Source organism: Suricata suricatta, chromosome 5, assembly GCF_006229205.1.
Source record: "Suricata suricatta isolate VVHF042 chromosome 5, meerkat_22Aug2017_6uvM2_HiC, whole genome shotgun sequence".
Classification (NCBI taxonomy): domain Eukaryota; kingdom Metazoa; phylum Chordata; class Mammalia; order Carnivora; family Herpestidae; genus Suricata; species Suricata suricatta.
The window spans coordinates 81,200,124-81,222,386 of NC_043704.1; the positions used below are offsets into that span (position 1 = coordinate 81,200,124).

General features: G+C 39.8%; 1 protein-coding gene and 1 pseudogene across 1 annotated transcript in view; one reads left to right on the plus strand and one right to left on the minus strand.

The window, feature by feature from the left end:
• The window catches only part of MAP3K13 (mitogen-activated protein kinase kinase kinase 13), a 174,297-nt gene that overhangs the window by 20,033 nt on the left and 132,001 nt on the right, over positions 1-22,263 (minus strand). Inside the window, exons 4-8 of the mRNA XM_029939713.1 lie at positions 17,234-17,417; positions 12,279-12,470; positions 9,124-9,282; positions 7,277-7,435; positions 6,728-6,836 (exon numbers count right to left, since the gene is read on the minus strand). Of these exons, the coding sequence (XP_029795573.1) occupies positions 6,728-6,836; positions 7,277-7,435; positions 9,124-9,282; positions 12,279-12,470; positions 17,234-17,417 (803 nt within the window). The remainder of the gene's footprint in view (positions 1-6,727; positions 6,837-7,276; positions 7,436-9,123; positions 9,283-12,278; positions 12,471-17,233; positions 17,418-22,263) is intronic.
• Positions 1,163-7,354, plus strand: LOC115291929 (annotated as a pseudogene).

A 22,263-nucleotide genomic window follows, 5' to 3' on the forward strand; every position in this document is an offset into this window, starting at 1 on the left:
ATTTCTGTCAGTCAGCTGACTTTTGAGTACCAAACCTGCCAAATAACGTCATCAGAAAGTCAAGGTCATCAGAATGTCAGATCCAGAATGTGCTGTCCATTGTTTGGTAACAGTCTTTGACAGTATCTAAGCAATAAATGCAGGTTTGGTTGAGCCCCCAGAGTAATGATGTACTGTTGGTCATCAGATCAAAGTCTGAAGTAAGAAGAATATTTGAGCCTCAAGAAGCCTAAGATCGGGGCGCCTGCGTGGCTCAGTTGGTTAAGCATCTAACTTGAGCTCAGGTCATGATCTCATGGTTTGTGAGTTCAAGCCCCACCTTGGGCTCTGTGCTGACAGCTCTGAGCCTGGAGCCTGCTTCAGATTGTATGGCTCCCTCTCTCTCTCTCTGCCCTTCCCAGCTCACTCCTGTCTCTCTCAAAAATAACATTAAAAATTAAAAAAAAAAAGAAACCTAAGACTGACAATCAGGAGATATTAGACCAAAAAAGGGTCTGGGCCTTCACACATCCTCTTTTGTGTAAAAACACATCAGTAGACCCCAGTACAATATCTAAAGAAGGGACCAGGAAAAGAAACATCTCCCTCTGGTGGTCAGTAATCAGATGTCCCAGAATAGATTTTTTTTTTCCACCCAATTCTTGAGGAAATAAACCTTTTGAAGATTGGAACCTATTTAAAAAAGTATATTTCCAAAAAGAAGTATGCCCTTCCCTATGAAGAGGGAACAAGATGTATGGGGAAACACCAGGTACTGATTAATCATATATTTTCCCCACAGGTACAGTGTTATTGGTAGATGTTAATTTGGGGCTTTCACATTTGCTTAGAATCTTTACATTATAGGATTTCCAATTTGCACTTAATGTGCAGTGCAGACATGCCTGGGCATATCTGAAGAAATGGAAGGTGGGTAGGCCTGAAACCAATTTGTAAAGACCGAGAGAGAACATATGGCATGGGAGGAGGAACCCCATCACAGGAATGGAGGAGCATTTCCCATTGTTTCATTAAAATGTCTGTAAACCAGTGGGCGTAACCAGCACTACTCTGTTACCTTTAACAAAGTGTACCTCACCAGAGAAAGGAAGGGGTCATTGTGTAAAGAGAACAATGTGCAGCTTTGGAATCTTGAGAATTCTGAGCTTCCGTTCCAGCAGGAAATAGCAGCACTCAGTAAATGATGGCAGTGCCTAAAAGATACGACAGCACCCAATGGACGCCAGCTGGGGACTACAGCCTTGTGGCAGGAAACAGTGCAACCCCATAAAGTAATACCTAGCAAATCTAGGCAGGAGCCTGCTGTGTCTGGCCAGTCAGTGGAAAGCAGAGCCGATGTTACTTGGTATGAGGTTACTTAGGTCCCCACTCTTCACTGGGAATTCCCCCAAAATGCATGGGGGTGGGTGGCTGTGGAGGGAGGGAACAGGAGGGGCGTCACAAGGTATTCTTGTATAAGCAGGAAAGGGAAAAATCCAGTGAAATCTAGGTTATTACCATTATTGGGATCCTTTAAAAATTTTTTTACTCTTTAAAAAAATGTTTATTTTTGACTCAGGGAGGCGAGGGCTGTGCACAGAAGAAAAGATGGAAGACAGCCAAGCTATCAAGGAGACCGCTTTCGTTGTTGATGAAGTGAGCAACAGTGTAAAAGAGGCTATAGAAAGTGCCGTTGGTGGCAATGCCAATCAGCACAGCAAAGTGAACCAGTGGGCCACAAACGTAGTCGAACAGACTTTAAGCCAACTCACCAAGCTGGACGAGCCACTTTAAATACATCTTGACCTGTGTAATTATGCAGAAGGATGGAGCAGAGTTACACACGGCAAGTTCCTGCTTCTGGGACAGCTCTACCGACGGCAGCTGCACCGTGGGGTGGGAGAACAAGACCAAGTACTGCGTGGTCAGCGCCCCGGGCCCTCCTCCCCTCTCCCCTCCGGGCCGGCGGGGAAGCTGGTGAGCACCTTTCTCCTCCTCCTCCAGTGTGGTTCTCGGGCGCCCTCCGGATGGAGAGAAAAGCCAAAGGCCTGCCCTGTTCTGTGAACGGCACCCCCAGATCAGAGGATTCACCATCCCGGGCAGTCAGGCCTGTGCTGCCATTCGTCCTAACTCTGAATATTTCTTTTCAAAGGTGCTGAAAATTGAAATCTGCTAGTTTGAAACTTTTTCTACTCTCTGATTCAGATATACTAATTTTCCATATTTTATACTTTGGTTAGAGTAATAAATCATTCCAATTTAAAAAATATTTATTTTTGAGAGCAAGAGTGAGAGAGAATGAACAAGCCGGGGGAGGGCAGAGAGAGAGGGGCCCAGAGGATGCAAAGCAGGCTCTGCTGACAGCAGAGAGCCTGATATGGGGCTTGAACTCATGAACTGTCAAGACCATGACGTGAGCTGAAGTTGGATACTTAACCAACTAAACCACCCAGGCGCCCCAGTTGGATCCTTTTAATGTCCCACATAAGGCCTGGGAAAGGTCACAACATTCAAAATGTTTTCATCTTCTTCCAGTTATTTAATCAGTAGGCTGAACAGGTAAATTTACAGCGACAGAAAGTAGAACAGAGATTACCAGGGGCGAGAGGAGGAGGGAATGGGAAGTTATTGCTTAATGGGGTGATGAAAACTTTTGGAAATAGTGGTGACAGTTTCACAATGTTGTGAATTTAATTAATGTCATGGAACTGTACACTTTAAAATGGTTAGAATGGAAAATTTCATATTATATACATTTTACCACAATTTTAAAAAAGGAAAATAAGTTGAGCCAGTTCCAGCCCAGCTGAAGGAAGAGAGAAACCTGATGTTAGGCAGCTAAGTAGCTGGAAATCATAGATTCTGAGTCAATAAAGACTTAGAGGTCATCAAGGCCAACCCTTGACTGATACATGAATTCTCTTTACTTCCTTCTCAGATAAGTAAATGCGTAGCCTCTGCCCAACTACCTACTTGCTCATGATGAGACTGCTCTTTTTTTTAATTAAAAAAAATTTATTTAAGTAATCTCTACACTCCATGAGGGGCTTGAACTTATGATCCCAAGATCAAAAGTTATATGCCATTCCGACTGAGCCAGCCAGGCTCCCCATGATGAGATTACTCTTGAGGAGCACAGTCTGTCCCTATAATGAGCTTAGTGTGTCTGCAATTCCCAGGCCCTGAATATCTGGGTGGTTGGAGTTCTCAGGAGGACAAGATGGGGCAAAGGCAGAGGGTGGCCACAGAGCTTAGAAGCAGGGCACGTGGCCACCTAGCCATGGGGATCCAGGACCCTCACTAAAATGTTTTCTAAAGACTGATATGAAATCTGTTGAATGCCAGGAGCAATTATTGCCAACTTGGAGAAATGGGTTATTGTCTAGGAATGAGGCAGTGGCTTTGGCAGAATTGAATACCGTACTGAAATTAGTTGCTTTGTTCATCTGTTCTGTACACGCTGCATCTTTATGCATATGCGGGGCTCAGCAACAGCTGAAGCAGTTTCTCTCAGGAAGGAGTCAGCTTATCCCTTGCTGGTGCTCTTGCCCGACAGTTTTGGTGGAAAGTGGAGAGCTGTGGCTGACCACCACTGATTGATAACTGATGCCGACAGGGCTTTGTCAGCAGGCAGGAGGAGGGCAAGCCTCAGGTACCAGACTGCTGAAGGGCAAGCCCAGGTGCCACACAACCAGCTCTTCCCCTTTGGGGTGGCAGAAAGTCTAAGCACCGTGAAGAGGAGTTCCCCAGCCGCCATCTTATCTGTCCCAGGAGCTCAAGAGCGTGTAACAACCTAAAGTTTCCGTAGCTTTGTGGGCCATGAATAACATCTTAAATTGTACAGTTCTTTAGTTCCCACTACGGTTGCATTTCTATCTTCTCATTTGATCCTAGCTAAAACTCCAAAAGGAAGAGAAGAGATGATTATCTTCATTGTTTAGATGAGTAAGCTGAGGCTTAGAGAAATTTGGTGACTTACATAAGATCACAGGACAAGGGCTTTTCTGAGTACTTGAGTAGCTAGTTCATAAGTACTTTATCAGTAGCCAGAGATAGTCTGAATTTCAGACCCAGAGACAAATCAGCTTGTAAGTACCTGAAATAATTCTAGGAACTAGCAAGGATAGCAGATTTGGGGCTATTTAAGGAGAGGTAAAATTTTATGTTGGGAGAAAAATGTAGAATTGATGAATATTAAAAGATGTCCAATGTAATGTTTTCCCCCTTCCTTCTCCCATCTCTCCCCTTCAAGAATATATTTGTTATTTATTTATTTATTTATTTATTTATTTATTTATTTGAGAGAGAGAGAGAGAGCATGAGCAGGGAAGGGGCAGAGAAAGATGGAGACAGAGAATCCCAAGCAAGCTCTGCACTGTCTGCACTGTCAGCACTGATGTAGGGCTTGATCTCATGAACTGTGAGATCATGACCTGAGCAGAAACCAAAAGCCAGACCTTACCAACTGAGCCACCAAGGTTCCCCTCAGAGAAACTTTTCTGAGTTCAATTTTACTTATAAAAGTGAGTTTGTACCAATGGAGATACCGTATGTGGGTGCTTAGTTGCATGACATGTACTTTGCATATGGTGGGTACTCAGAAAATGTGGCACTGGCTTCAGAAGTGATGTTCTGTGAGCATCAGGTAAAATCTGTTTAGAATTTGAAGTTTTCCAAGTATATACAATTATGCTGTCTCAATGGCTTGTGAATTAGTACTCTGACCAAAAACTGCTCCTCCAAATTGTGGTTTGTACCCTTTCATGGTAAGGGAAGCAAAGCTGTGATTGCAACCATATCCTAAAGTTTGAAAGACTCCCTAGAAAGTACTTCCTATTATTCTTTCATTTCACGAACGGGCCTAAGTCTTTTTCTGAATGCTAACACAAAAAGAGGTTGGACAGATTTCTTTCCCAGTACCCCATATTTACGTGTATTTGAATAAAGAGGCCATGGCTTTTAATAGTTCTAAGGGAGTTTATCAGAATGTACATCAAAGGACATAGGAAATGATATGAGGAAGTCAACCTCCCTACATTCTTGTGTTTTCTCTGAAATCAAACACTTTGCTTACATAACAATTCCTCAGAAGCGCTAAAGATCTTTGGGGGCAATCAGATTATCTAAAGACAGTTGTGAGGAGAGTTTCGTTTGAAGACCATAGAGCGTGTGTTGGACTTGGGGCAACAAGATAAAAGTCTCTGATTTATCAGTTTTAGGCGGTCCAGGATAAAAGCAAGAAACAAAATACAAAACCCACCTTGTGTTTTTATTAAGATATCCCCCAATGTCTGATGGGCAGTGTCTCTGCATTCATCAGACACGTGAGAAGCAGGTACTCCAAGCCCTGAGTTGGGGCAGGTCGAGAAGCATGCTGGAGAGCTTGCTGAACTCCCAGTCTGGGATTCTTTTCAACACATACTTTGCTGGTAGGTACGCTCATCACCCACTGGAGATGGGCGGATGTGAGGGGTGGACTGAGATGCCAATTGCTAATAAAACGTCTTCCCTGAGAATGACTCAAGTGATACCACGAGTCAGTGCAGAGATGGAATTCTTTTGACGTTATAGCATTTTTTTATTCAACAGTCACAAATCCTGCCCTCTCTGCACCCATGCCATCACAGCATGCCAAGAGGTGCCAAGAGGTGAAGTCTACTTCTCATTCTGGGTTGGCCTGTGACTTGCTTTGGCCAAAGAGACATTAGCACCGATGGTGCACACGTAGGCTTGGAAATCCCTTGTTCCCTGAGTCTTGCTATCTCACTGCATTTGTGCCTCTGATAACAGCTTGTGAATGAGCCCAAGCTAGGCTCGGGGGACAAAAGCCCACATGGAAGAGAACCGAGGTGCTCTGGTGACAGCCAGGCGATCGCCACACTTGTGAATGAGGCTGTTGAGAACCTGCCTGCCTCCCAGGGGACCGTGCAACGGCCTGCAGCCGTGTGAGTGAGTCCAGGGGAAGCTAGTGTGAGAACCACCCGCCCAGACGACCAGCCCACAGAACCATGAGCTAAACTAAAGCTTGTTGTTTTAAGCAGTAAGTCTGGAATGGTCTGTAAGACAGTAAAGGCTAACAGATACAGTAAATTACATTTTATCTGGTGCTCATGGATGATACATAAAGTTAGAGGAAAGGTTCTTTCTGGGCCTGATTCTATCATGGGCTCTCTCTCTGGTATTTCACTTCCCTCCTCCGTCCTATAGCTTTTCTCCTTCAAGGGAAGCAATCCTTTCATGAAGGTCAGCAGTAATTCTAATTCAAATATATTCCTCTTTTCTCTTCAACAGTTCCATCACTATGAGGATGACATTCTGATACATGTTCCTTTCAAATGAGATAATGATGTATCTTAAGTGTTTATCTTTTTTAATTTTTTTAATTTTTGAGAGACAGAGAGAGTGTGAGCAAGGAAGGGTCAGAGAGAGAGGGAGACACAGAGTCTGAAGCAGGGTCCAGGCTCTGAGCTGTCAGCACAGAGCCCGATGCAAGGCTTGAACCCACAAGCCATTAGATCATGACCTAAGCCGAAGTCAGAGGCTTAACCGACTGAGCCACCCAGGCACCCCTATCTTAAGTGTTTAAAAAGCCCCAATATTTCCTCCTTGTGAGGGATCATAATTATTGCTTCACAATGACTAGGGCTGTATCGTTGTTATAAGAGTCGGAATGGTTCTAAGAGTTACTCTTTCTCGAGAGCTCCTTGTCTGTGTGTTCAGTACACCAGAAGAGAGTTTCCAGACTCACCTGAGACTTGAAGTAGGTTTCTTGTGGGGTGGCGAGAACATCTGCAGAAGCGATGTCTAAATGCAAGAGCGTCTGCCGGAAGGAAGGTCGGTTGCGAGGCTTACTCTGCCTACAAGTTAAAAGAGACAGCTTGTGCACTGCGGAAGTTGGGTCCAGGAGGATAAGGGTATATTCTGCTTTATAAAAAACACTTTGGCTCCCTGCCTGGTTATATCTCAGGCAGTGTTCATGCACTGAGGAGCAAAAGGAAAATGTAATTATGAGAAACCTGTAATGATAAAATAGAAATCTCTAGGATCAGTGACCTGTTTACAGTAATAGTCCCTGAGGACTAGTAAAGAAATAATAGCTATCACTTAATTTGTTAAGGTCTATTATAGCAGGATATACCAAATTCGTTATTTATAAATAACTCCAAGTCCACCAGTCTTTAACCAATTGATTTGCTCCAAATCCCTATTAGAGACTTCCCTGAAGTTTTATAGAAATTTTAAATGTGGTTTTGAGGAAGAAGGTAAAAGAGAATATTGGGAGAAATATACTTCTTACCATGTTTGTTTCATAAGGATTTTGAATCCATCAGGGCAAGTGGAAGGAACTGGAAGGTGTAGGCTATTGCTTCCAACACCCCAAATGATGGCGGAAGAGTCCACATCTTTGTAAGGGATCTCTCCTGTCAGCAGCTCCCAGAGCACCACTCCAAAAGACCTACAGTGGTACAGGAACAGGTACCGAAGACAGCGCAGAAAGACTGGTTTGCATTTTAGTTCTATATTCGTTTTTAATCAAATATATACCCAGCTTCAAAAATTTAATACTGCCATAAGAAGAAAGAAACAGCTAGGAAAACTCTAAAAAAGCAACTCAGTGAAGGGTAACCAATGCTGCTAGATATTAAGACATATTATAAGGCTTTCATAATTAACTCTGGTGTGTGAATAGACAGCCAGACTCATAGAATGGAATAAAGATCCATAAATAGGCCAAATACATATGGCATTGAGTATGTGATAGCAGTGACATCCCAAACTGGTGAGGGAAAACGGACTATACAGTAAATGCTGTTGGGACAACTGGGGGGAAAATTAAGTCTATAGTTCATCTTACATCAAGATAAATTCCCAATGAATCAAAAATTCAAATGTGAAAAGAAAAATTGAAGCCATAAGCATCCTGAAAGAACACATGGGAAATTTTTTTCTTTCTGCTAATCTTAGAGTGGTGAAGGCTTTCCAGTTATGAAATCCAGAAGCCATAAGGAGAGAGACTGATCAGTTAAACTGTCTTTTCAAAAAAATCTAGCATGGAGAAAGTACTCCACCATCAACAAAATAGCAAAGGTGAAAAGTATCTTTAATTCCTATACACAAAAGGCTAATCTCCTTAATATAGAAAATACCCTCATAAATTGATAAGAATAAAGATCAGAAAGTTTAGCAAAGGATTGAAATAGTTCACAAATAAGGAATTACAAATGGTTTGTGAACACATGAAAAAATGAACAACCTAACTTATAAGAGGAATGCACATTAAAGCTGCACTCAAGATACCATTTGTTACCTAGATGGTTGGCAAAAATCTAAAAATTTAACACATTTTGGTGGTGAGACTGAGAAAACACTTATACATTTCTGTTGGGAACATAACTGGTATAATTCCTGGGGGATTGTGTTAGTAATTACCCAAATTTCAAATGACCCCACACTTCTACTTTATCTTACTCTGGTGTTACATGTAATTTTAATATATGCTATTATTTTGGTTTTAAGGCTAAAAGTTATTAGTAGCCAATTTTAAGAATGAAAGAAAAGTGGCTACAAGGAAATATACTATTAATAGCAAAGATTCGTAATCTCGAAGGAAAAGCTGATAAAAATTTTTAAAAGGCAAAAAGAGCATAGATCATAGGGGCTCTTTAATAAAAGGGCAAACAACCCTATTATATACTTCAAATAGCTCTTAAAGCACATAAACTATATTGTAGCAAAGTACATCACTGATATATATAGTGATGGTCTGAGTCACCAAGACTAGGTAAACTTTGTTTAATGTATTTTACTTAAGAACTTGAGAATTACGTAATATATTTCAGAAAGGTTTCGATACTAAATGTGTATTTGAAGAAAATTTTCGATTTTCCAGAAAGTTCAGCATATTCTGTGAAGGTCTCCCAAGCTGATGATTTACTGAAGACATATTCACCCTACTCTCGGCTCAGTCCTTCTTACCACATTTATCATTACACTGGGTAGTACCTCACATAGGAGGAGACTGAAATCAGCCAGGAGAGAGGAATACTAAAGAATATTTTGGGAAAGTAGAAGTGTGGAAGGAGGAAAGGACTAATGGGGTGAAGTGGGAGAGGCTTTCTAGCTGGGACAGATGGTGCCGCTCACCATATATCGACTTTTTCAGAGACAGGTTCATTGCGTATCACCTCTGGAGCCATCCACGCGACTGTGCCAGCAAAGGACATCTTGGTACTTTTGTCACTGAGTTCCTTAGATGTACCAAAATCTGAAATTTTTACTGCATCTGTGTGAGTCACCAAAACACTTTAAAAAGAAATAAAGAGAACATCCAGATATTAGTACTAATAAACACCATGACCATAATTGGCAACTTAGTTTGCTGCCTCGTACTTTGTGGAATTCAGCTTGTGAGTTCCAATATTACTGGGATATTAGTATCACTCAAACTTGGGAGGTAGCACAGGATAGTGGGCTTTTCCTACCTGGTTTGATCCTGCCTCCACCACCTGCTACCTGTGTGACCTCTGCCAAGCTATCTACTTCTTTGAAGCCAGTTTTCTCATCTGTAAGATCGGGACAATTCAGGTCACAGTATGTTCTCCAGAATTCACACATGCAGAAAATATGTAAATATTTTCTCATCTATATCAAGCAAACTTGTTTTATTTATCTGTGGCTCATTATAGAGGGTTGTCCTAGACGTTGCTGGGGGTGTGAGGCAATGCACTATGTTACCTTTCTGAAATCCTCTAAGAGTTTTCAATAAGGAACTATGGGCCTATAATAATAGCCTTATGGAATTTTCATTTGAATTAAATGAGATAAAATATGTAAAACACCCATGCTCCATAAATATCAGTTTCCAACCTTGCCAGTCTCAGACAAAGCACTAAGAAAAACACTTCTTCTAAAACACTGTTTAAATGATGACCAACTAAAATCATTCATGGAACCTTGATACTAGGAGTTTTTACATTAAAAAGCTAATAAGGAAATGCTGGAATAAATTTACACTTAAGTAGATTCCACACAAGTCATGTTTTCACTTTCATAGTATTTATCTGAAATGTAACCTGGGGAAAATTTTTCTTTTAGCATTAAAGATGAATATAATCTGCTACCAGTCGAATCCAAAATATTAATATTCATACAAATGAGACTGAATTCACTCAAATAACCTGTTTAGAACTTTAGAATATTCGTGAGGTAGGGTTTCAGAGGCTTAATGATGTAGAGACCTATTTTTAATAATAAGAAGGCTTGATATTCAGAATTGAGGTGGCTAGAAAACAGGAAACTTCTCAATCTCTCTCCTCCCTTCTCTGAACCAGGGACATCACATTGCCCTCCTCTCCACTGGAGTCACATGGCTCCCTATCTACCAGATAGCTGTGCTTACAACTGCTTTAGAATACCTTCACCCACATCCTACCCCTAGTTTTGCACCTGATATGTAAAATTTACATAATTTCCACATTTTGATTTAATGGTGTTAGTCTTGGTGAAAATGCATCAGGATTTAAATATCATGGGCCATCTGGCATAATTGCAGAACTGATGGTATCATATACCATGAAAGTCAGAAAAGGCGATAAGCCCCTAGAAAGAAAAATGCTAGAAGCTTCCTCTTCTGTTTCTTTTGTACTGCTCACTCTGGGGACTTCTTGGCATGACAAGAGGGAATGGACACGGGGAGAGAGTACATGAGGTTGGAACTTTTGTCAGGTCTTCTCTGAGACAGAGCTGTGGTCACACAGCCTAAGATTTAATGCAAGTAATGGAATCTCTCTTCACTACAAGCCAGACTTATCTTTGTCTTCTCAAAGTTAGCTTGGAACCCAAAGAGGCCAAGGCTGCTGGAAGTTCAGGGGAAAACTGATAACAGAGGGAAAGGCTCATTGGGTGACTTATTACTCTAATCTCTAAACGAGAGGAGTTAAAGAAAGTAGCATGTGATTTTATATAGTCTCAAATTTCCCGACCTCTTCCTCTAAAGTGAATTCTCCAGGAGAACAAAGTGGTTAAGAAGGAGACATTCACAGAGGCCTTGGGCAAGTGTTTCATGTCCCTTATGTGTATGTAGTGGATGACAAAAGCGGCAGGTTGTGTAAGAGTGTTAACAGATGGAATGAAGACTATAATAAAGTTTATTTGCAAGTGAAGCAAGGAGGAGGTTGTTCAGGGAGCGGGTGACTATGATAAGCACCAATGAGAATGATGGTGATACATTAGTGCTGCTTTGAAATTTATAATCAAGGATTGATTGTATCTTCCACTGAGGGTTCACTGAGTCCTTCACCTTCACATGATGAGGTCTAATGTCCTGGGTTCAAGTCCTAGCTCCACGATTTTGGACTTTTCTTATACAAAGTAAGAATAATGATCCTTGTTGCAGCAATCCCACACAAGTTTTGCCAAGATCAAAGCAGATGTGATTATGGATATTGAAAAAGTACTGTAAACTATGAAAGTGCTACACACGTTTCTGAAAAGAGATTAATTCCTTTCTGCTTCTTTAAACCAAAAATGTGATGAGAAATAATAAAAACAATGTTTAAAAATAGGAGCTATAATGAAATATACCATTTTATCAAGTCTTTTCCTCCTTTCATGCAGTTTGGGGAACTGAATAAACACTCTTCTTAAAGTGGTTATTGATGGCCAAAGAAATCATTTTGAAAACAGAAATTACTAGAAACAACTTTGTTTCTCTTAAATAGTCAGTTTATATTATCTTATAGACACCACGAGCCTTGTAACTATTTCCTTCTTTGCTTAGATTCTAGTAAGGTCAAAGCCAAACCCATAGTCTACCTCTAAAAACTGTACAGAATCTTGTGCATACATGTGAGCAAGCGTTAGTTCTAATGTTCTTATTTTCTCTTGGCCTCCGTGTCTTATTTATTCATTTCTATCTTGTATACATCTTTGAAACTCAGTTTCTAAAACTTGGATTCTTTGGGGAATACACTAGGAAAACAACAAACCAAGCCATTAGATGGGAACCTTTGGCACTAATTATCTGAGACAATGGAAAGTGAATACTTCAGTTAATAATGCACCTTCTCTCACAGTTGCACAATTAAAATGCAACCAAAAGGAAAAAAAACTGATGTCAGGTGCCTGGAGCTATCTGCCATTAAAGCAAGTCAATCAGTCAGTCAGTGGGCAAATAGAATTACCCACTGTGCTGATTAAACTGAACTGAAAGTATGATGTCTGAGAACTTCAGGTATGCTGGATAAGCTTATTTCAAAGCAACACAACAAAATGGCTGAAAAATTAGCTCTAAAACTCACTTAGGTGATTTGAGGTCACGATGAATAATTTTATGGAGGTGCAAGTAATTCATTCCGCTGGCAATTCCTGTAGACCAGTCCACTAGCAATCGGGGTGTGATCTTCCTGCCAGCGCGCAAAACCTCGTAGAGTTGTCCGTGCGCACAGTATTCCATGATGATACAGTAACACGGGGCCTGAGTACAAACGCCCCTTTCAAGAAAACACCAGTGCATTTATAAATACACACATACATACAAACATACATGCATCCATATTTATATTTTAAGAATATTTAATAAGTGTACAAATTAAGACCCAGTTCTTTATCCACATTATTTTTGAAAGGCATAATCGTTCCTGATTCATCAATTATCATTAAAACCCCCCTGGTCTATAGGCTTCCCTGTTATGCACACAGACAATTTTAGTTAATTTTATTCAGTCTAGATTATCTCTGTGTTGTGCGGTATCTGGTACTTTTCGGTGGGGCCATTCGATTCTGGGACAAAGAGCACCTTTCCTGAGACATGTATAGCCAGAGATTGTGTTGTTTTAGATCTTTAAGAATAATTTAAATATCTTCCTGTTAAAATTAAATAATGGGCTTTATCCATAGTGCACTGAGAGAATTCAAATAAAATGTTGCTATTTTTACTATTTATAATTGAATTTTAAATTTGCCCAATTTAATATAATTAGACTGAGGACCGGAAAAAGAGTCAGTTTTCTTTATTATACAGTCTTTGGAAAACATTTTTGTTTAGAATAAAAACAATATTTAAAAATGTTTTTAATGTTTATTTATTTATTTTTGAGAGAGAGAGAGAGAGAGAGAGAGAGAGAGTGAGCACAAGACGGGAGACACAGTGAGAGAGGGAGAGAGAGCGAATCCCAAATAGGCTCTGTGCTGTCTGCATAGAGCCCAATGCGGAGCTGAATATCACGAACCATGAGATTATGACCTGAGCCGAAATCAAGAGTTGAACCTTCAACTGACTGAGCCACCCAGGTGCCCCTAGAATAAAAACAATATTATACAATGTATCACATACCTATGTGGTCTTTATTTACATCAATTCCTACATCTTCCATGAAGCCTTTTCTGATTATTCCAGTCCAAGAAGATCTTTCTCTTCTCTAAATTCCTATGCTACACAGGAGCCAATAGTTTTGTGTATGCAATTTTCCTCTCCCCATACAGATTATAGGCTCCTTGAAGAGAAGGTCTTGGATTCTTTGAATTGTTTTCTTTCTACCATGAGGCTTAGAAGTTCACAGCAAGTCCTTTGCAAAGTTTTTTTGGGGGAGAGAGAGAGAGACAGAGAGCAAGTGGAGGAGGGGAGAGGCGGATGGAGAGAGAGAGAATCTCAGTAGGCTTGATGCCCAGCATGGAGCCCAACAAGGGGCTTGATCTAAGGACTGTAAGATCGTGACCTGAGCTGAAATCTAGAGTCAGACGCTTAACCGATTGAGCCACCCAGGCACTCCACTTTGTAAATATTTTCTCACTTTCTTTCTTTCTGTCTTTTTTCCTTTCTTGCAAATATATATTTTTACATTTACTTATTTATTTTGAGAGAGACAGAGACTGCACAATTGGGGAAAGGTCAGAGAGAGAGGGAGGTAGAGAATCCCAAGCAGGCTCTGCACTGTCAGCACAGAGCCCGATGCAGGGTTCAAGCTCATGAAACGGTGAGATCATAACCTGAGCCGAAACCAAGAATTGGATGCTTAACCGAGCCACCCAGGCACCCCATTTTTGCAAATATAACTTAACTTCAACTTAACTTTCTCTGCTAATAAAATCCTTCACAGAAACACGTGTAGACACAAGGGGTAGGAAGAAGGAAGAACATCTTCTATTTTGTCCAGAATATGTCCATGTTTAATCTGCCCCAAACCAATGCCCAATAAATATGACCTCTTCCATTTTTACAGGTAAGGCTCAGAGAGGGAAAGTGACCTGTCCTAGATCGTACACCTGTGGCAGGGCTGGGATTCAAATCCAGTCTCACTTCAAAGTCCATGCCCTCACCACTCACTATGCAACATGGCCTCCCTTTCTTGCTTTTTAACTTCTGTATACACAAGCATATTGGGGATTCCTATATTAATGTTCCCTTGGAAAAGTGGTAATAGTCATATTAGCCCCACTTCACAATTTTTTCTGAAGATGAGAAAAGAGAAGAACAAGTATCATATGCAATGATATGATGACGAGAGGATTTAGAGGCTGTGGCCTGTGATCATGTGAAAGTCTTATAACAGAGGAGGTCATGAAGAATAACTTCATTCCCTGCCTTCAGAGGCCTGTCAAATGCCACAAAGCTGTTTCGATTACTCTCTTATCATTTTCTAAGCTACCCAGAATTCTCATCTTTATTTCTAGTGAAAATTTTTTTTCCAGTTTCTGTAACTTAACTTTTTACGAGAGCTCAATGGAGTACAAATATACCACAAGTATAAGCAATTTAATTTTCATTACAGAAAAACAATGAGTAGGCAGGAACAATATTTGTTTGAAGCCACTCAGCAGCTTATTCAACTATGTTTTAACCTGTCACTCAAAAAAAAAAAAGACAGAAAGGTAACAGTGATATGTTTTATACTTTTCATGTTTCTTGACTGATGAATAAGAAGCAATCACTCCGTCAACCCTGTACTATTACAAGGCTTCTGAGTAGCTATAAATAGCAGCTCTATAATCACTTCTAATTGCTACCTTTTCTTCCCTTTGGCACCTGATTCCATTAGGAACAGTCAGGTTGGGTTTTTTTTAAAGATTGCTTTCAAAAAATTGGAAGAAAAAATATAGAATTCTTCTCTTTCATTTCCCCTTCTGTGTACGGTTCTTACTTCAAAGGAGGCTGTAGGCACAGCAATCGGTATCCAGAGAGACATACTAAAATCTAATCATGCCTTCATATCTTCCAGACGGTCCTGAATGATTCATTGGCCAAGCAACACATGGCACAGATGGCTGCAAACATAACACTGCACAATGCCTCAAGAGCGTGGTATAAGGGGCCAGGGACACAGTCTCACTATTGTTTTCCATGTAGAGGTAAAGCCTAGTCAAGCAACATCAGCCTTAAAAGTGGGGCACCGGCAGGGCATTATTTGTCCATAATGCTGAAAACTGCATATGTATGTAGGAGGGTCAGAGGAGTGAGGTGGGGAAAAGGTTGCTAGGAAAATGGAAAAAGCAAAAGAAAGGAAGGAAAAATAAAGCTTCTCATGCCCATACTCTTAGGACACATTTCTACCTTCAGCTACTCAAAACATCTTGCTGGGAAGCTTCGTACCTGGGACATACATCCCAGCTCACTTCAGGAGGCCAAAAAGCCATCCTAATCTATAGAATATTCTGTGTCTCAAACTCAGCATCCTAGTGATCTAAGCTTAAAAATTTAGTTGAAAGGCTCTTCCTTCCACTTAGAATGTAGCATATTAGAAGTGATGATTTTCTCAGTGAAGGAAAATGAAGTAAAGAAGTGAGTCTCTGATAGTCTGTCTATAAATAATCCTTCAACTGTCTTTTGAAATTTATCATCTTTAGAAAGATTATAATTCATCTCTCTAAAACTTAATTTTTGCCTCATATCCTCCTGCTCTAATAGGACAAGAGGTAGAATCATTATAGCAGCTGAGGCTCTCCCCCATGCCCACTTACACATGTGCCTTCTACGAGGAAAGAAACCCAAGCACTTCAGTTAGTACCCAGCTCGAGGGTTCTCTTCTTTTCACACCTCTTTCCCTTTCCGTATAGGGGTCTTGTTCGAGAATCAAAACTCAACCTCAATACTCACATAAACACCTTCTACAAAACTGGAACCCAAGATTTCTGTTAGGGGTGTGATTCCATTGAAAAATTATCACATGAACTATTTACCTTTATAATGAAAGTTTTATCAAGAAAGGACCCTCCTGGGGCTGGGACAAGTTCCTCCTAGTTTAGGGAAGGGGAACTTGTCTATTATTCCACGTTTAGCTGTAGCCTCATCAGTCATACTATTTTCCAGGATTTATATATATATATCTATCTCAAGTATACCAAGAAGCTCTAGTTTCTAAACTTTCCTTCTACCTAAAGGCTAGCTTTCCTGTTCTTCATCTTCCCTCCTGTAAAGTCACTCACCATGCATTTGTTGAAGGCTAGGGCAGAATTTGAAGGCTGGCAAGCCAGGGAATCAAGAGTAAGGTACAGGCAGAAGAGATTACACATAGTTAGAGCTCAGTCCTGCCAAATTTGGGGACTTCAGCAACTTTATCTATGTGCCTCCCCTTCTGCTAGTGACCCCTGCTAATATTATGAAAATAACAGTGTGAACTAGAAAGATGTATTCATATACTCTTGGAAACGACTACCATATGGAATGAACATAGTATATAACTTACTATAACCAATAACTCCACTATCATTAGATTTAGAAAGCTGAGTGTTTGGCACTGCTTGAAAAGGGATCTAGCAAAACCTAAAACAAGGAGAAATACTCTGATGGTGCTTGTTATTACAAGTTAATATTTAAGAAAGGAGGCTAATAATAGGTACTAATAAAAAGTACCTATCTGTTGCACAGGGACTAATTGTTCTGTGATCACTTTGGATATTAGCTTTGTTTTGTTAAGTGAATTTTAAGATATACAGGGTATCTTGAAGTGACCGCTGTCATCCCACTAATAAATGAGGTTGCTTCATCGAATCTGACTACTTCACAAGAATCCACTTTCTCCCTGTGTCCCATGTACCTCCTTTCTGAGAAGGGTATGCTCTGGCAAAAAGAGCTGCTAGATCGTATAATCCTTAAGAGCATGACTTTCATTGAATCTTTTTTCATGTCCTCATCAAACACCTTGCACAGTACTACGTCTATAGAGTATTCTTAATGCCTTTCAAAGCAGGAACTCATATGTAGATATTGGGGGAAAGAAAATCTCTCTATTTCTTTAAAAAACAAAAAGCCTTGACCTACTTGAAAGCGATGATGTTAGGGTGCTTCAACTTCCTCAAATGCTTGATATCCGTCTCATTCTGTTCTCTCACTTTCTTGATGGCCACCTCCTCCGCTCGGAACTTGCCCAAGAAGACAGCTCCTTGGGCTCCACTACCCAGCCACTGCAGCTCTGAGATCTCCTCAAATGGCACTTCCCAAGTATCTAGGCACACAAGCGAGAAACAAACTTAAAGGGAATCTCGGAATTTGCTCAGGGACCATTCTACAAGGCTGCTCCAAAGGTACCAACTTCAGCATCACCCAAAATGATCTCTACACTTTGACTCCCACCTGGTAACTCACCAAAAGATATGACCTTTCTATGAGTCTTGGTACTACAGATCAGATAGTCTCATATATTAGCTTGTATCAGTTTTAAACCAATGAAATCAAGCAGATCAGAGATCTCCAATGACTCTCTTACAAACAAAATACATTTTGAGATTTCCATGGCCCCACCTCCTTACTTCAAGCTTCCAAGTTCAATAAATTCTTATTTGTCTATATATCACTATCCCCAGCCCATTACCCACTGTAAGTCTTGTTTTATTCCTCTTTGAATTTCTAGTGCAGAGGTTCAATTAATCCTTACTGAATGAATTTTCAGTGATACTCTCCTAAGGACCTATTATGCATAATACTTATATTAATATTTACCTTTTATTGAGTATTAGTATAGTATAGAGCTTTACATCTCATGTGTCTATTATTTCAACAATCCTATATATCTGGCCTTATTAGGGTTATTTGTAGGTGAGAAAACTGAGACAAGGAGATTAAGGAACATACCCAAGGTCACATAGCCGGTAAGTGGCAGAACTTAGCCCAGAACTCAAGAATTGGCTGATTCCAGGGACAGTGTTTTTTCCACTGTACCACATTGCCTCTCATTAAGTAATTGAGAGGGTCATTGGCCATGATAGATTTACTCATATAGATGTGCTATTTTCAAGTTTCCCTCTTAGACTTTGATTTTTTTTGCACCAAAAAAGTAACAGGGGGTCATTTCTAAGTGACGACACTATTGATGATTCATATTATGTTCTTTCTCCTTTTCTGTATCAGTTTTTTACCATGAGCCTGTATTACTTTTATAGTAAATAAAATGCTATTTTAAATAAGGCACTTCAAAAATTCAATCAATATGTGCTTTACTCTCATGGATCTTAAAAAGAAGAATATGATCCATTGATCCTTCTCCTTGCCCCACTTTTTATCACTGCCTTGTCACTGCACTACCAAGAAATAGACATCAAAGAACCAGAAGTCCCATGGAGTGAGGAGAGGACGATGACAACGTTAAAGGTTACAGGAGATTTTCATTAGATCACCAATCACTAAAAGGTCACTGTTGGCAGAACACTGAACAAAGTAGTGTTGAGTCAGCTTTGAAGATATTCTGGTCTTGAAAGCAAATCAACTCATATCTACTATAGTGATGAAGCAGCAGAAAGAAGGCATCAGTACCTAGAAGGGAACTATATTTCCTTCTTCTCTAACTTTCTTAACCTTAAGAGAAAAGAAATTCTGTAAATTCTTAGTAAAATGTGGCTTCTCATTACAGGGGTTAAAACATGACTTCCATATAGGATTATATAGAGCACAACAAATAATAGGGATGCTGGTTGAGAGCATGGATATTTTAACCATTCTTCTGCTATGAGCAGATTAGAGATTTCTGCTCTATTGAAATTAGATGGATGTTATATAAAAACACATTTCTCTAAAATAGAAATAGCTCACAGATATGAAATCACCACACAAACAAATGATACCAAGTAAGATGTGGAGGGAAAGCGTAACTCAAAGGCTTGACTGCTTAGAGTATCTTGCTGGCTTTGAATGACTGACAAGAGGTAAGTGTCCCACACAGTCTCCCCTCCATCCCCAAGGGCTTATCTGTGCAGCACACACAGCACCTGGATGTCAATGGCATCCTGTTGGAGGGCTTTGCTTGTTAGGGGGCCAGGGAAGAACTGAACACTGTCATTTTGGCCATTCAGGGGCTGAATAAAGTACTCCTACTGGATGCTGGGGCAAGAACATACAGGCTAATATTTTTTATAAATGCCCAAGTTATCCTAATTTTTAATATAATAACTGCTAAAATTAGATATCTTTGGGTGTTTCCCCTCCTATTTACTCAATTTTTATTTACTGTTAAGTGCTAGAAACACCAGAAAATATTAGAAAAAAACAACAAAAGAAATTATTTTATCTGCAATCCCGTTCCATATTCAGTTTTGATCTAACTTCTGGTCTTTGCTCATATGTATACAGCTGTGTAAAAGTTATATGTGACATGTATCTTTTCCACTTTTTTCATGTATTGTGTATTTCCCAGGTACTTACAGGTTTTATTATAAGCTTTAATAGTTGTTTACTGTGCCCTTTTACCTTTTCTTTTTCTATCTTTTTGTTTGCTGAGTTAAATTTGATACTTTTTTCTTTCTTTATATTATTTCCTCACTCTCAATCCTTACATTAAAGAGTATAGTTTCCTGGCTCTTCATATACCATTCAAAACTGCCATTTGAAACAAGAAACAATGAAATCTGGCCATTTGCAGCAAAGTGGATGGACCTCGAGGGTGTCATGCTGAGCGAAATAAGTCAGGCGGAGAAGGACAGATACCATATGTTTGCACCCATAGGTCTAACAGGAGAACAGGAGAGACCTAATGGAGGACCAGGGGGAGGGGAAGGGGGAAAGAGAGTTGGGGAGAGAGAGGGACTCAAAACTTGAGAGACTATTGAATACTGAAAAGGAACCCAACCCGAGGGTTGAAGGGGGAGGGGAAGGGGGAAGGGAGGTGGTGGTGATGGAGGAGGGCACTTGTGGGGAAGAGCACTGGGTGTTGTATAGAAACCAATTTGACAATATACTATTTAAAAAAGAAAAAAATTAGTATTGTAGAAAAAAAAAAGAATGCTATTTGACAGGATTTCCCTAGTTTTTGCTGACAGTCATAACATATGAGTGTGTCCCTTTTACTAAAACTTTACCAGCAATGAATATTGTCAATAGTCTTTTAGGTTCTAATTTATTTAGGTGTAAAGTAGTGTTTTATAAGTTTGCACTACTTTGATTGCCAGTCATGTGGAATATTTTCTCCACATTTGTTTAATACTCACATCGGCTGTGCATGAATGGTCATTTTTATCCATTGTGCATTTATCTGTTGGGGTCTTGTAGTTCTCATAAACTGGAAAGAGCTTTCTATTTCTTTGATATATATGAAGAGAATATTTTTAAAAAAGACTTTTTCTTTTAGTAATTTTTGAACAAAATATTTTCATAGATGCCTGTCGTTTCCTTTGTAATTTCTTCTACTGCTCAATCAATCTTCTAAGAGTGATCTATAGTGGATTTTACTTGGAGTTTAACCTTTACATCCATCTGGAGTTTATTTTGGAGTATGGAGTGAGGACCAAGGCAAATTCATATTGTGATTTAATGAATCCAAACCAATTTGTTAAATAACTCTTTTCATATCATTTTATAATGTTTATATTATAACTGATTATATTTTTAGAGTATATATATATTTTTTTAAGTAATCTCTGTGCCCAGCGTGGGGCTCAAACTCACAACCCCTAGATCAAGAATCACATGCTCTACCAATTAAGCCAGCTAAGTACCCCTACAATTCATTATATTTTAAAATAAAGAATGCCTAATATTTAGTATTTTTATAAAATGAGAAATAAATGAGTTATTTTTTCAAATTTTTAACATTTATTTATTTTTCAGAGATGGAGAGAGACAGAGCATGAGCAGGGGAGGGGCAGAGAGAGAAGGAGACAGAATCCGAAGAGGCTCCAGGCTTTGAGCTGTCAGCACAGAGCCCAATATGGGGCTTGAACCCATGAGTCATGAGATCATGACCTGAGCTGAAGTCAGATGCTTAGCTGACTGAGCCACCCAGGTGCCCCAGAAATAAATGAATTATTAAAATACACGGGCCCCTGGGTGGCTCAGTCAATTAAGCATGTGACTTCAGCTCGGGTCATGATCTTGCGGTTCGTGGGTTTAAGCCCCGCGTCAGGCTCTGTGCTGACAGCCAGCTCAGAGCCTGGAGCCTGCTTTAGATTCTGTATCTCCCTCTCTCTCTAACCCTTCCCTGTCTATCTGGCACTGTCTATCTCTGTCTCTCAAAAATAAATAAAAAACATTAAAAAATACAAATAATAAATACATTTGGCACTCAAATACTAAAGGTTGATGATATGATACTAAAGGATAAAATTTTTCTCTGCCAACAGTAGCCCACACCTGTGTTACTCAGCTATGTTTAACCAAGTCTTAGTTATCAATGGAAAAATAGAGGGGACCACACTGGTAATTTAGCAATAGAGTATGAAGCAATACTTCAACCACTTTCCCATCAATATTTTTACTGGACATAAGTATCAGAAGTAAAACTGATTGATGTGATTTAGTCCTCTTGTCCCATCCCAATGCCCCCATCAATATCTAGCTGGGAGCCACAGAACAGGAAAATGATAGAAAAAAGAATGTTAATAATGAGGATGTGAAAAATTGGAAGCCCCCCGATAGTTGAAGAGTGACTTGGCTGTGTTTGGTCCAAGATTAGTCCCAGACTTTCTACTGCTTTTATATCTGTTCATTGGTACCCTTCCTCAGATTTTATCTTCTGTTTCATCACTAAGACTATTTTAATTCCAATACCTACTGTGTTCCCATACCACATGCCCACCCACTTTAAGGCATAAGCTCTTCTTGGTTTGTATTCAGACTTGACTATGACAATACTTGCTTTAAGACCGGCAATGATTTGGTAGTAAAAGATTTCAATTACACACGCTACTTTACTTGGACTTCACTACCAACATATTAAATGGGAGATGAAGATGTTATTAAAATTTTTGAAAAATCAAGTGAAATGTCCTCATAAGTACCAAACGCAGAGACACATCTGTTCTGTGTGCTATCCTCTGGTTGACTGTAATCCAGGATTAAAGATTATCTCCCTGATCCCAGAGCTG